This window comes from Astatotilapia calliptera, chromosome 1 (genome assembly GCF_900246225.1).
Source record: "Astatotilapia calliptera chromosome 1, fAstCal1.2, whole genome shotgun sequence".
Lineage (NCBI taxonomy): Eukaryota > Metazoa > Chordata > Actinopteri > Cichliformes > Cichlidae > Astatotilapia > Astatotilapia calliptera.
Genome location: NC_039302.1, coordinates 16815927 through 16831542, shown reverse-complemented (window position 1 = coordinate 16831542; position 15616 = coordinate 16815927). Strand labels below are relative to the sequence as shown.

The following is a 15616-nucleotide window of genomic DNA, read 5'->3' as shown; positions in this document are numbered from 1 at the left end:
TGGGAACCAAGTTTACTTTCTATTAACAGCAGGAGAAGGAGAAAAATGTAATTTAATTAAGATATCCTGTTTAAATATATTTATTTAAATATGGAGGGGGGAAAAAATCCCCGACAAAAACGAGGGAACAACAGATATGTATTTCCTTCTTTTCTCCCACGGTCTAACCTGTCTTCAGCGGTTGTAAGCTGACACCACAAACTTGCAGGCATTTAAAAGTGACGGCCCCCTTTACATACTTTAGTGTACTCACATGTGGTGGACCTGAGGGCGCTGAACATCTGGTCGTGAGTGATGTGTGTACCAGACGAAAAACACGTAAGAAGAAGACTGTGAATAAGAGACATCTGTGGAAGAATCCTACAGTTACTGTGAGCGTTTTGTAAGTATATTTTATATTTATGTGGAATTATTATTATTATTATTATTATTGTTATTATTATTATTATCATTATTATTATTATCATAGCTGTGGTCATAACAATTTATTTCAAGAAATAGAAAATGGATCAAAATTTACTATTTCAGAGTTGCTTGTGTATTTTACAACAACTACCACTACATGTAGTTAACCATAACTAACCATAACTTACCTTTTTTCTGTCAGAAGAAAACGTGTCTTTAAATGTCAGCTTTGGAAACTTATTTTCACATAAGCACTCACAGAAGTTACTAAATGAAGAAACTGTTCTGAGGAGCTCATTGTTTGAACCAGTGGAAGATTGAAAAATGTATATCTTGGTACCAGAATTTGATTTGATAGGGTTTTACTGGAGCAAGAGTGTGTTTTATCGAAGGAGCATAAAGAGGTGCAGCAGGCGATAGACCTTCTCATCCTGTGTTGATATGGAGTTTATTTAGTCTAGAAGCATCGTAGGGTAGGTCGTGGAGTGAGAGCTGAAGCCTCTTCTTCATTCAGTAGTTTTACATTACCTCTTCTACTTTCCAACAAGTCAAATGAGACGGACTCAAAACTGATGGAGTAAGATGCTGCCAGCAGCGCTACTGCCGTCCAATATTTTATTGATAGTAATTTCAAATAGTTGCCACACAGAAAGCATCAGATTTTGTTGGAAGCTGAAGAAATGATTTCTACTTGTTTTAACCCCAAAGTAAACACCAAAGCTGTGCCTGCCATGTAGGAAAGGAATGTAGTTGTTTACCAGATGCTGCCAGGCTTTGATTTCATTTAATAGCAGAGCTGAGCCGAGGGTTGCAAGAATCCCATTCATAAATAACATCTTGTCTTACTTAGACACATTTAAATGAATGCTTTGGCTCAGGTCCGTAATAATTCAGGTAGTCAGGTGTGTAACTTTGCTAGTTTTCCTCTAATAGCTCATTTAGAAGTGAAGATTTAGGCTTTTATTTTGAAAACACATTAAAGGGTGTGAGATAACAGTGAAGCACATCTCTCTTTGGAAGCATTAAAGTTTGGGCAAAGTAAACAAGGTGTGAATCAGAGCTGCATGCACGGACCTGTGTGTTTGTTTATTCGGCATTGATGTGTGTGTCTTACAGCCTTTACACGCAGCTCTGCAGGAATATAAAGGCTGCTAGTGTCTGAGAGCTGGGCCAGTGGTTGACCTCTGCCTTCCCTTCCCAGCAGAGCTCTCCTGTAGCAGAGGTGTGAATATTGCACCTGGATGTTTTCTTAGAGACAGAGGCTCCCGTCTGTCAATCTGTAATCCAGCATCAGACTAGGCAGCCTGTGCCCTCCACATATATCTTGCCTCCGTCCCACATCTGCATGAAATGTTTAAAAATGATATTTTACACTGTGTCTAGTCAGAGTGGTATTTTTACAAGTTTCCCACATTCATCTCACACAACCCAAGGCCAGAATTCAGTGCAGCTTTGCCCGACATCTTTTGTGAACATGCTACAAAGAGGTTTGCTGCCAAGAGAAGTCAGCTTTACAGCAAACTACACCTGAACTTGTAGTGCTTATCTGCAACGAAGAGCTACATGTACTTTGATAGATAAAACACAGGTGGTATCAAAAAGCCAGCTGCGATCCTGCTGATCTGGGTCCCTAACATCTATCTTCAGGTGTGCATTTACTTCACTATTCTACTAAAGGTAATAAATATTGGGAGTGGGATTTCCCAGAAACAGGATTTTTATCAGTTATGTTAGAAGCACAGCTCAAAGGACGCCAATATCATTTTGTTTTTGTCTGGTGTGAAACAAGAGTAAAATATTATTATTATTATTATTATTAAAAATCTGACACGTTGTCTAAGCAACACACCAATTTCCCTTGTTGGATGGCTACCACAGCATTTATGAGGGTCTCAGGATCACATACTGTATATAATAGATTGACATGGCCAATGTGACGTTACCTACCTACTAGTTGACTGGTTTTGAACTCTGCATTTTGAAGCTTCAATAGTACTGAAGCATAAATGTGTGAACAAGCGGATGGTTTGGTAAATTCTTAAAATGCCAGCAATCTTTGTCATCAAGCTCAAACCATTTAGGTGCAACACACAGAAATACATATTTGTCTAATATTGGCAGATAGCTGAATAATAAAATCCTAGCTTCAGTCATCATAAGCATGAGTACAAACTTCTTGAATGGGCTGCAACACACAGCAGGCATATTTGTAAGGTAACAATGGGAACCAATCTCTCATTTGGCTCCTGTGTGACTGGTTTTAGTGGAAGTGAAAACTAGCAGACAGCAATCAACTACAGCTCTAGGTAAAGTCTTGATGGTTGAGTCAGTCAAAATCACCCGCCCTACACTGGTTATGAAGAGCCACCGGGAGCAAAACAATTTTTTTGTCAGGCTTTTAATCCTGTAAAACTGTCTACCTTTAATATACAGGCCTACTGTTAGCCTCAGATGGCCACCACATGAGCAGCAGTTTTTGGTATTTCGGCGTTGGCTTAATTTTGTTGCTGCTGTGTCGTGACTTGTAGACTACGCTCAGAGAACGCACACATAAGCATCAATGAGGCTTGTTTCCTGGTGCAGCTGAGGTTGCTGTAGGAATGTGTAGTAAAAAAGATTAAACTTGTCTCTGCTTTTAATTAATGGCAATATATCAGGTTCTGCATTGGGTCAAAGAACTACAAGAAGCATATCCTTATTCCAACTGTAATATTTCCACCCTCTGTGAAGTGTTTTGCCATTTGACAAGCCTTAAAATTAATTGATTTTTTTGCCTATGCTGGACTGCTCAGATCTTATTTTACATCTCACCGGTAGCTTAGAAAAACACCCCCAACATCCAGAATGTTTTCTTGCCTTGTTACTTTATAGTAACACATTAAAGTCAGTCAACTGGCTCGAAGTAATCATATCTCTACTATATATCAGTCAGCACACCCACTGACCCACTGTACATGTTGTCATCTTAATTCTAGCTGATTAGAGAGAGCAAGCCTTTGCATGGTGCTGAGCTTTACGATCGTGACTGCTCTGGGAACAGGACAAATGAGCCATGCAGCAGCACCAGGAGACTGGCTCGGGGCTGTGGCTGTACATCTTATTAAACACAAGCTGCCTGCAGTCAGTTTAATCCCTTTGATTAATGATTGTGTGGATTGTTTGGTTGTGAAAACAGGGTTTGCACATGAAAACCAGTGCTGCAGCTTTGGGAGAAGGTTTCAACATGTTTTGTTGTTTTTGTACATTCACTTTAAAGGACTTACAAATATTACCCTTGAAAAACCATTATATTTTAAATTATGTATTTGGCTTTAGATGTATTATAATCTAATTAGATGTAGATGCACCTTTACAACATTTAGCATATAGGTATATGAGTTATTTTAACTGCTATTCATAGTTTGAATATGTCTGATCTATTTTAACTTTCTTCATGGGTAACAGATATAAAATTAAGGCCCACAGTTATAGGAGGGATAGTGTACATATAGGACAAAGGATGGTGAATATGACAGGAGGGAAAGAGAAAGAATAAGATTCATTGATGTAGTGAAGGAGGACATGCAGAGGGTTGGTGTGACAGAAGAGGAGTGAGATGGAACTCATCCGTAAAGGGAGCAGAGGAAGTCAGGAGGTCAGCTGTGTGAATGTCATACCCTAATTTGAGACAACACTACTCTGCACATTACTGATGAAGAGCAGGTGTGCTTGAAATTACTTACTATTGAGATGCAATAAATGAATAAAAATTGGAGGACCGGAGTCATGTGCGGTCTTAAATGGTCTTCTTTTTAAATCCAGTTTCTCTGGACTAGTGGGATTCATCAAAGATCATTTGGTGCTGAAACATGGACAGTGAAGTTGGAGCAACGAAAGCCACTCTTGGCAGTCCCATCACCCCGAGGCAGTTGACTGGATTGGGGATGAATGGCTGTCTCTCACTAAGGTACAGACACTCTGGACCAGGCCTGGCCTGTCCCCAGGAGTACCACCAGTGGCTCCCCTACCGCCATGACTCCAGCCTTCTGCCCATGAAAGAAGACCTGGCCTTCTGGCTCAACACCATGATGGGTGAGACAACTTTTTATTTTGTAATAAACTGTATTGAATAATACTGTTTTTCGCCAATGATGATCAGATCTTGCGGACCTTAGAGGCCTTCTAGGTTTTTATCCATTAAACACCTAAGTTATATATTTAGGACCAAAGCTATTAAACAATTTCTAAACAATAACCAATACTTTTTATTCTGTATTTGATTGGAAGCCAAAACAAGTAGCTGAGGATTAGAGTAATATGCTCGTTTTCCCTGTTTCTTGCAGCAGAATTCTTAACTAACTGTAATAAAAAGCATTGCAAAAAAATATTGCAGTATTGCACTGCAGTACTCAACTGGATGATCCATAGATAACCTTTAGATTTTGCTGGGACTCAGTCTAGCTATAATACTATACTTTCAAAACAAAACATGGCTACAAAATCTTGAATTTAGTTTGGATTTTTTTTCTAATCCACACAGTCACACGCCCAATAAATGTTAAATGCAAGTTGCGCCTCAATCAGCCATCAACAAGCTTCTGGCTTAATTCTGGTTCAATATTTGATATTTGGTCGATATTACACAAATTTTCAATAAGACTGAGGTCTATTGATTTGAGGTGAAGTTGAAGAATTTGGAAGTCATCCTACAGTCCTTGACAGCTGGTACAGTGTTCCAGAAGGTATTTGGCTTATCCAAATGTCAGACAAGCTTCAGTTCTGAGCAGATGCTTCTTTCTTGGTCTTTGCTCTCTTAGTCCATTTCAGTGTAAAACTTGCTTCACTGTGGAAAATAATTCTGGTGTTCCTGCAGTTCCCAGTTCATTGCAGGGTTGAACCTTGGTGTTCCTGAACATCCAAACCAATTTCCTTTCATCTGAAAGTGACAGTTTTGGCAGAGTGGTGACACATCTGAATAAATTTTACTTAAATGCATTGAAATGCAGTAGTTTAGAAATGTCTCCAAGAGACCTTCCTATTATGTGTAAATCCATAATCCTTTTAGCTCTTCGCTGAGTTTCTTGGACTTTCCAATTGCTCTGAGTCAATCCAATAAGTGCTGTCAAACAAATCCTTTTATGCTGACAACAAGAAACTGACGGTTGTAGTCAATCATGATAGCAAGGTGTTACTAGATCTTTGTGTTGCCAACTTAAAAGAAATGTGTGGATTAGAGAAAACTCAATCTGAATTCAAAGTATTAAAATATATTATTAACACTATTTACAATGTGTGAATATATGAGTCATTATGTTTGGAATCAAACATAATGACTGAAAAAAATTGATGTAATCATGTCATTATTATTTCAAACTTTGGTTCACCCATGTTCACTTTCACTCAGCTACAGTATAATCCAGAATTACTGATTTCATATTGGATTATTCTGAGTGCATCTGATTGTTAAAGAATCCTTCTTATGAAAGCAAATGGATAAGATCCTCTTGGAAAAACCAATAGAGGAACATATTTGATCGACTTCTAAGATCTTTTTTTGAGTAAAGCAAAATGCAAAAAGCAAACAATCCTGAGTTACAGTTGTGACATTTCTGTGTGTCATGTGTGAATTCTGCCCAGGAGTGGACCTCACAGCAGATAATCTGATGGAGAGTTTGGATAATGGCGTTCTGCTCTGTGAGCTGGCTCAGCTGCTGCAGGACAAGATGATACACAACAACAATGGCAAGGTGATGTGACAACACAAAGTAATGTGCACAATTATTTGCACACCAAACGGAAAAGAAGATAAGGCTAATGTAAAAACACGTAATGTGAGTCATTTTAATAACAACAAAATAAAAACAAAACAAATGAAATCTAACTTAAGAACAGTCAGAGTTCAGGTAGAAACTAGGTCAGGTCCGACGTTGGCAGTGATAATGTCTGGCATTTCATTCAGTGCTTGTCTATGTCTTTTATGTCTATTCATGTTTTCTTTCAGTAAGCCTCTCCTTACTACAGTCGTGTTTTGTAAAGATCTTACCCCTGATATGCCCTCCTTGCACGCCAAATGCTGGCATAATGCAATTGGAGAGGAAGTTGTCTCTTCCACTCAGTGTGTTTATGCTCAAACTCACTAAAGAAGGCTTTTCTATTGTTGATCATTGGACAGGATCCATTGTGTACCCTGAAACACTGATCCGGGATAAAGCCAGTCAGTGTGCTTCTTAGAAATGAGAGCTTATGTTTCCACTGCTTCTCTGTGAATGTGCTTGTTGAAAACAATCAATCACAGGTCTTCACAAGAAGAGTGATCCACTGGCGAGCTGATGCAACTTCTGGATCATTTTTCGCCAGGGACAACACGGCCAACTTCCTCTACTGGTGTCGAAAGATTGGTGTTGATGAGGCTTACCTTTTCGAGTCTGAGGATTTGGGTGAGTTAAGACCTAATGAAGCAGAGAAATTCAGACCTTTGTTTCTTTTAACAATACAAGGCTCAAGTGAATCATGCCTCACAGCACTTACAGCACATTACTGATTAACATGAACATGTTGTATCTCAGCATGGTGCGCAGTGTGTCCTTAAAGAAACTGGACAATTGGAGAACAAAAGAAGAAGCGGTAGGCCTAAAAAAACAAAACTGTACAGCAGATGAACAGTATCTGAAAGTCATGTCCTGACCTTGATCTGACACAGGACCTAAGAGATACATCTGGACCTTTAGTTCCATCTACTGTTCACTGAAGTCATTCTTAAGAAAGGGAAACAGAAGGAAAAGGCTGATGCATGCCAAATTACACAAGAACGGGACTGAAAATCAAGTATAACAGGTCCTACGGAATAACAAATCCAAATTTGAAATATTTAGCATTTGAGAGAGAGTTACGACACTGAGACATGATGGAGGCCCAGTGATACTTTGAGGCTTCATTTTAGCCAGCCATGTCAGAGATCTTGTCAAAATTGATAGAATTATAACCACAAAAAAGTCAAATCATCCATCCACTATGCACTGAAAAGGTGTCTGACTGGCAATGGCTTCATTTTTCGGTAGTGATCCAAAACACACTGCCAGTGCAGTAAAAGCATACCTCAATACAGGTGCACACAGTGGAACACTGTCAGCCATGGACTGGCCTCCTCAGAGCCCAGACGTCAACATTATTGAAGCAGCGTTTGATCAGCTTGACAGAGAACTGAACAAAAAGCTTCTATCATCCAAAGAAGAGCTTTGAATTTCCTTCAAGAAGCCAGGAGAACTATTCATGAAGACGACCTAAAGAAATTACAAAAAAGCTTGCTTGAGAGAGTTCAGGCTGTATTGAAGTGGTCATACCAAATATTGACTTTCAAACAAGTCCAAATCCTTTTTTGCCCTTATATACTGTGTTGCCGTGTATTTTTTCCCATGATAGGTGACTATAAACATTTGCACAATACTATAGTAACAGTTGCAAAACTACTACCAATTGTTTCAAATAAAACATTAACAGTCCAGTGAGTCGGTGATACAATGTTTGTGACTCAGAAAAAGTGAAGTATACATATCTCACATCTCACCCCAGTCAAGTCCAATTGAAGTACCGGTTTTAATCAAGTTAAATGCAGTAAGTAAGTCTAAGAAAGAACATTTTGCACTTCTTAGATGGGCATGTCTCTGCAAGGTGGCAGATGCATAGGAATGATAATGTACAGGCTAATCCCCACCAGCAACAATGAGTCTCCCCTGCAGGCAAAGTTACCCACTTCACTTGATTAATTGAAGGAAGTGGGAAAATACAGTTACCACAATTTGACAGACTTAAGTTTACTTCATCAGTGACACAAAGGGGGGATGATATAAACTTCTTTCTTTTGTCAAAACAGATGAGTCAATAGAAACGCAGCTGTTTGCTGATTGTATAACTTTTTTTTTTTTGCCATAAGTGAATGCTGTGGCTAATGTGATGTCTTTGGACTCAAACGTTTGTCATCTTGACAAATAACAAATTAATAATAATGTTTTCTGACACAAACTGAGTTATTTTTATTTCATAAACCATAATGGACTGAAGTGGCTTACTTGTTGATGACTTCATGCCTTCATGCCATCAGCAGCACATCCAGGGCCCTGAGGAATTCCTGGTTCAAAGAGAGAGATGCACAATAGAGACAGAATACCTCCTGAAACATATCCTCTATGTTCAGGCTGCAGGCCCCGCTTTTTTTTTTTCTTTTTTCTTTTTTTTACAAAAACAGAAGCTTATCTCTGGAAAGATCTTTCCTTTCAGATAAGTGACCTTTTTTTATTTGTACCCCTGTATCCTCTTTGTCTGTACGTCACGCATGTGCTGCCTGAAGTCCTCCACAAGCAGCCTCGGGAGGTGTGCCTGTGCCTGATGGAGCTGGGACGGATTGCAGCCAGGTAACTAGGAATAACCAACTGTCCATCCACAGAGCAGCTCCAAAAATAAAACTGTGATTGCATTACACTTAAATGAAATGTATTCTTTTTATATCATTGTTTTCATTCTACTGCCAATAGCTGCATGTTTTCCTGTTTAATTTTCTTTTCTATATTTAATTTTCTTGTCATCTCATTTTCTGTTTATCCTTCATGATGATTTTCACTGCTATAGCAACTCATTCATTACTTTTCACCTCTTAAGTTTTCATTTCTAGCTGCATTAGGTGCTCACTTTAAAATAAAAACTAAGTGATAACTGCTGAAGTATCTCCAAGAGTTTAAGCACCTTGATGTGAAAATCACTATGTTCTCTCTCCTGTGTTGATTTGTTTGTGCAAATGCAAATTTTTTTGTTAAATTTCACTTTCAGGTACGGCGTGGAGCCACCGGGGTTGGTTAAGTTGGAGAGCGAGATGCAGAGGGAGGAGGCAGGGAGCTTATCTCCATCATCCCCTATTTTCATTTTTCCTCCTCTCTCATTGTATTCACCATCCCAGCCATCCCTACCACCTGCCCCTTCTCCCCCTCTCCCTGCACCCGCTCCCCTCACTCCAAGGGCAACCAGTCCATCTGAACCCCTCGCTGCTTCGCTTGCCTCTGATCTTCCATCAGCCACAACAAACCCAGTAACTATGTTTTCATCCCCTCCTCAGTCCCCCCTCTCATCCTGTACTCCTTATACAACCACAGTCTCGACACAAACACCTTTGTTCCCTTCATCCTGCACCACTAACACATCTGCCTCAACTCCGCTGTCAGCGCCTTCACCAGGCCAAACCCTGGAATCCACCACCAAAGTCGGCCTTACCGCAATAAACGCCCGCCGTGCGACAGCTACACCTCCCACTAATTCCCCACCTGCAGCCTTGACTCCTCGCTCATCAAACAGGTCAACCATCAGGAGGAGCTCCTGCACCAGCATTTTGGATGACTTTGTGCGTATTTTGTTTCCAGTGAAATTAATCTCAGTGGTACACTGTTTAAAATACACTCTTTTTGAGTTTGTTTTCTCTGTGGAATCTGTAATAGGTAAGAAACATTATTGAAAATCCACCCTGCAGTTGTCCCATCACCTTCCTGGTTGAGAAACAACCAAAGGGCTGTTACCGTGTTGGGGACAAAGTTCTTTATATACGAGTAAGTATGTTTCCGTTATCCCTTTCTCCTAAAAATTACTTGTATTTTGCAGTAACTTTGAGATCCTCCATACAACTCTTTAGATAATTTAGCCAACATAATAGAAGCAGTAAATACACTCTCTGACCCTTTGTTATGTACACTTTGCCAGTACTGAGTTGGACCCCCTTTAGCCTCCACAGTTATATTAATTATTCATGATATAGATTTAACAAGGTGCTGGAAACATTCCTGAAAAATTGTGGTCCAAATTGACGCGATAGCTTCATGCAGTTGCTGCAGATTTATCAGATCCATGATATGAATCTCCTGTTCCACGACATCTCAATGGATTGAGATCCAGTGGCTATGGAGGCCATTTGAGGACAGTGGTTTTTGGTGACCTTGTGCAAAATATAGCCGCAATTTCCTGTTCTTGGCTGACCACATAGCAGTGCCGTGGTACCCTATGTAGTTCCACTTCTGTACCTCATCTGCTTCAAGGTTCATTGTGTTGCTTGTTCAGAGATGTTCTTCTGCATACCTTGGTTGTAACAAGTGGCTGTTTGAGTTACTGCTGCATTCCTTTCAGGTCAAAGTCTGGTCATTCTCCTCTGGCCTCTAACATTAACAAGACTTCTCTGACTTTCACCCAGAGAACTGCTGGTCTCTGAATATTTTGTCTTCTCTGTAAAGATTGTGTGGGAAAATTCTAGTAAATCAACAGTTCCTGAAACACCCAGAGCACCCAGTCTAGCACCAACAACAACACCACCTTCAAAATCACTTAAATCACCTTTCTATCTCATTCTGCTGCTCAGTGTGAACTCAGTAGGCTGTCTTGACCAAGTCTACATTCCTAAATACACTGAGTTTCTGCCATTTGATTGGCTGATATGTATTAGTGAGCAGGTGAATAGCTGGACCTAATAAAGTGGCTGGTAAGGGTATAAAAACATAATAAACAAATAAGTAGTATGTAAATATATATTTTTAATAGAAGTTCGGTTTACATTGCATTAGTTTGATGACAATGCTTTTAACTTGTTGTTTTTTTAAATAAAATATTAAAGTATGTTTGCTAATAGGACAGGAGGCTTTGTGATACCAAAAGACAAATAATAAACCACACCTAATGGGAGCATTTGTCACAGATAACACATAATCACATATGAGGTGTGAACGTTTAATCAAGAGTTGAGTCAGCAACAAGTGCAATGTGTCAGAGGGACTGATTTGCATCACTTGGGATGGAGACCCTGATGTCTTTCAGCCTCCCTGAAACATCCTCCATCTGTATGCATGTGTTATGAAGGCTCAAGGATGGGGAGGCAGGGTTGCTTGGCAACCAGTGGTCAGGATACGAATGGGCTCACAATGATTGTATTCAGTACATAGACCTTCAGTGAAGAGTTCAAACCTGGAAGAAAAATAAACATGTTTCTTTCAGGGTGATTCTGCAAAGATATGACCCTGGTGCGCATTTTAAATGGCAGCCCACTTGGGAGTGCATGTATGTGGGTACGGTTTTGAATACAAAGATGTACTTCAGTGTCTTTCATACATCCCTCCATCTATAAAAACTGAAAATGTGACCTTGATGCTTGCTGTATGTTCTGAGTACACGATATATCATTTTAACATAAAAATAATCACTGGGAATCTAAAAGGTGAGATCTTGATAAGGTTTCTCACAGGTTGGATCACAGTGTTTGTTCAGGAGATGAAATTTATTAGATGCATAAGTTCTGTTGCAACAGCTACATTATGACATTAGTGTCAGAATGCATATTTCTTACTTCCTATTTAGAGAATCATATCTGTCATATCATAACAGATATAACATATGTTGGAACACCACTTCTTAGAAACCTGAGGAAGTACAGATGCATGATAGCCAAATCATGGGCTGGCTAAATGCATATGCATAAGCAAGATTAAAGCTTTTCTATGCTATCAAAACTGCCTTGTGTGCTCACATTCTTTATGCAGTCTTTCAGATATAACGTCTGTCCTTGAACCTGCATCACGTCTTCATCCCTAATTATTAGTTTGTAGATAAATTGCACTGCTTCCTTTTTTCCCGGTTGCTGAAAAGCAGACAAACATGAGCTGTTTGAATAGAGTGATCAGTAAGCCATCCATTACCTTGAAACCCACAGCTGCCTACACGTGAGTGGGGAAACACACCATAAACCTCCATTTCCATATACCGTGATAACCCCCGTGTCGCTCCTAGGGGAGTGTACCCTTCAGTGTGTACAGACCTTTTTAAAGAGCAGATACTATTGATTACAAAGACAAAGTCATTAGAGATGGGTTTAATCAGACAGCTTGTTAATGAGCGGCTGAGCATGACCGCCCCTCCTCACGTGTAAACTTTCTACCCCGCCTCTCTCTCCCCTTCTCTCTCTATTCCCTTTGGACTCTATTCAATCACGCTGGCCCTGGAGTGCTTTGCTATTCTTTGGTGTTAAAAAAGAGGAAGGCTTCTCTTTCTTCTCTCTGCCCAATTAGGCTCTCGTTCAGCTTTGTAGCAGAGACCCCGTCTGGCTGTGCTGATGGAAGGAAAAGAGATTTATAGCACCTCACAATATTAAGACACATCATGCTAATATAGTGATGAACCTAAAAAGCACTCTTTTTTTTCATGATCACATATAGCTGATTAAAATCGTTTTCATAGAAACACTTCTTCATCTTCCTTTCTCAAGTGCTCTCGAGAAAGACGTTGACTCAACAGAAGCCATGTGGTCTTTGTTCTATAGCCGACCTTTGACATAACAGTGGAACGTGAAGAAATGATGAACAAGGAATGTGTGAAATATTTATGAAACCTGTACTCGGACCAAATCTACTGCCTTTGTTGTCATCGTTTTACCTGTTAGTAAGCTCAGATTTAGTAAACATTACAATGTAGCTGAGGCTTATGTGAGCGACGTTAGCTTTGTAGAGGTAAATTTAAGATTATGCAAATCTTCATCACCACAACTGTCCTCCAAATCATGAACGTGTGTCCAATCTGATGAACATCTTTACTGTAGTGGATTTGGGGATAACTAAAGTCACTAAGCTTTATCTTCTGGCGAATGAGGAGTTATTTTTAGCAAGATATCTCAATTTGACCTTTTAGTGCCATTCAGAATCTGCAATGGTCTAATCAATGTGCTGTCTTATAGGGTTTCTGTTATACTGTCTGCACCTAGACATACACCCTGTATTCAATAAGGAGGTCTCGCTGATGTGAGATCTCTAGTAAAGGGGAAACCGAGTACAACAGGCGAAACAGATTAATGGCATTAGAACCGGTATGGCTCATCAATTTGTGTGTTTGCTGTCAAATTTAAGAACTGAGCGCGCTCACAGCATCAAAATCAGCGCTTGTGGCTAAAGCCTGCCTCCTACTGGCATGTGTATAGAGGACTCCTTTTCCCTGAGTACACTAATGCATCTTTCAGGAGGAGAGGGGGAGAGAGGGAATCGATGGAGGACACAAGGGAATCCAGACGTTAGTTTATGGGCTGCAGACATAGCAGGGAGGGGGAGGAGGGCGGGGGTTACAGAGACAGAAATAAAGGAGCCTGAAATAACAAAGAGGGCTTTGGTAGATCATCTCCTTCAGAAAGATGCTGACTTGTTTCATTTTTTGTATTTTCTTCTTAGATGATTAAGTTGGTCTCTTATTTGACAACATTAGTCCATGTTTGAAAAATTACACCCAGAAAATAGTAGACTGCAGAAGCTATTTATAGTCTACATCAAATAACAAATCTAAGTTTATCTTTCACTTTATTTAATACGTTTAAGCTTAGACAGTCCATTGTTAAGAATCTGGACTGAAACACGAGGTTTGCCAGTGACAGTAAATGAAGACAAAGAAAAAAACAACTGTGTTTAGACAGTTTTTTTTTTAAATTTGTATTGTGACTGATGTTTTGAGAATGATAACCAGTCACACTGATATTTCCTGGAAGTGTGACAGGAGAGTGGTTTATTCAGGATGTCAGACTTGACCCCTGTCAACCTCAACAGTTTAATCTGCAGGATAACAGCTGAGACGCACCACGTCTGGAGTTTCCTCTAAAGCCGCCCGTGTCTCCCGCCTGCGTGTGTGCGTGTGTCTGTGCTTGTACCATTGATTTCTTTTTCATCCCATACACGTGACACACACACACTTCCATACATAAAGCGAGGAGATGTGCTTGTATTATCGCATTCTTAATGGCCCTGTAATGAAGGCTTTATTGCTGATAAGGCAGGGGGTGGGTGGGGGGGTTGCTGGCGCTGACAGAACAACGGATGGCTTTGCAGGGCCTCTTGGGAATGTTAATGTCTGCTGGGAGTTGAGGGACTGAGCTGAACTCATCTCAATTTCTCCTTCCATTGCTTTTTTTTCTCCAAGGCTCTATATTGTGGCATTAGTTGCCATGGCAGCAGTTGGTTTTCAGCTGTAAGGACGGCTGTCTGTGTACGATTTGTTGATTCAGACACGACTGACCTCACTGTAACTACTGTTAACAGACAGACTGGTAACGCTGCAATTATTATCATTTAAAATAGTTCTGCTAGGTGGCTTGTGCTTCAGATCTGTGCGGGTGCGCCATTGTGCGTCACGGTGTGTGTGTGTGTGTGTGTGTGTGTGTGTGTGTGTGTGTGTGTGCGTGCTCAGCTGGTTCCACGAGGAGCTGTTTCATTTGGCTTAATGAGATTTTGACAAAGCTTTCCAAGACATCATTTGCCTTTCATAGCCAGTGCTACACACACTCACGTGTATGTGATTATGTGTGTGTGTGTGTGTGTGTGTGTGTGTGTGTGTGTGAAGCACTGCTTAACATATATTTGAGAGTTCAAAAACATCCTGGAAATGCATCAGCCAGAAACTATATGGAAAGTTTATTACCCAGCATTCCCTCCCATGTCACCTTTGCAGATGCTGAATGAGCGTCACGTGATGGTACGAGTGGGTGGAGGATGGGAGACCTTTATGAGTTACCTGAAGAAACATGACCCCTGCAGAGGAGGAGAAGGAGGAGCAGTGCTGGCAGGTAAATCTGAGGTCAGGCTCTGTAAGGACAAACCAAAGCCACCCAACTTGAACATCTCACCTGACAGTTACATGGTGGTCGGAGCCCATTATCGTGGCAAGAAGTAACTGCCTCCGGCTTCAGGTGGCAGCGGGAACTCTCACCTAATCAGAGCAAAGTGTTCAAGGTCAGTGATTCAACACAGCTGACGTCCATTTTACCTCAAGTTAAAATACAATCCAACCTTTTCTCCTTATACACAGATGTGACTGTTCTTATAGCTGTGTGAAGTACGCAACTGACTGTGATTACAAGCTTACTTAACTCTGCGTATGCCACAGTGCGTTAGGAGGCAAATAAATGGCAACAATTTTATCAATTCACTCGCTTTCACCGCTTCCTGCTGCTGCAATTTGTGCTTCAGCAGCTTTATTTTGAGCTGTAAGAAATTGCAGCGCAGATATTTTTGTCAGCGCACCATCTTTTGGATGTACATCATTACTTCCATATATACTTCATTGTGAAACACTCTTTCAGGAAAAGGTTTTTTTTGGTACTCTGCAATAATGTGTCTGGTGTAAAGTCATGTTTAGATTTGTGCAGTTTCTCAAGCTCACAATGTGTTTATGTTTGTTTGAACTT

At 40.3% G+C, this 15616-nt stretch overlaps 1 protein-coding gene across 1 annotated transcript; it reads left to right on the top strand.

Annotated features, from left to right (window-relative positions):
- Window positions 1-3964: 3964 nt before the first annotated feature.
- gas2b (growth arrest-specific 2b) lies at window positions 3965-15385 on the top strand. Its single transcript, XM_026166588.1, has 7 exons — window positions 3965-4476; window positions 6022-6131; window positions 6680-6821; window positions 8729-8792; window positions 9205-9769; window positions 9864-9971; window positions 14881-15385. The coding sequence occupies exons 1-7, from the start codon at window positions 4254-4256 to the stop codon at window positions 15100-15102; spliced, it is 1434 nt and encodes a 477-aa protein (XP_026022373.1). The 5' UTR covers window positions 3965-4253; the 3' UTR covers window positions 15103-15385.
- The last annotated feature ends 231 nt before the right edge of the window (window positions 15386-15616 follow it).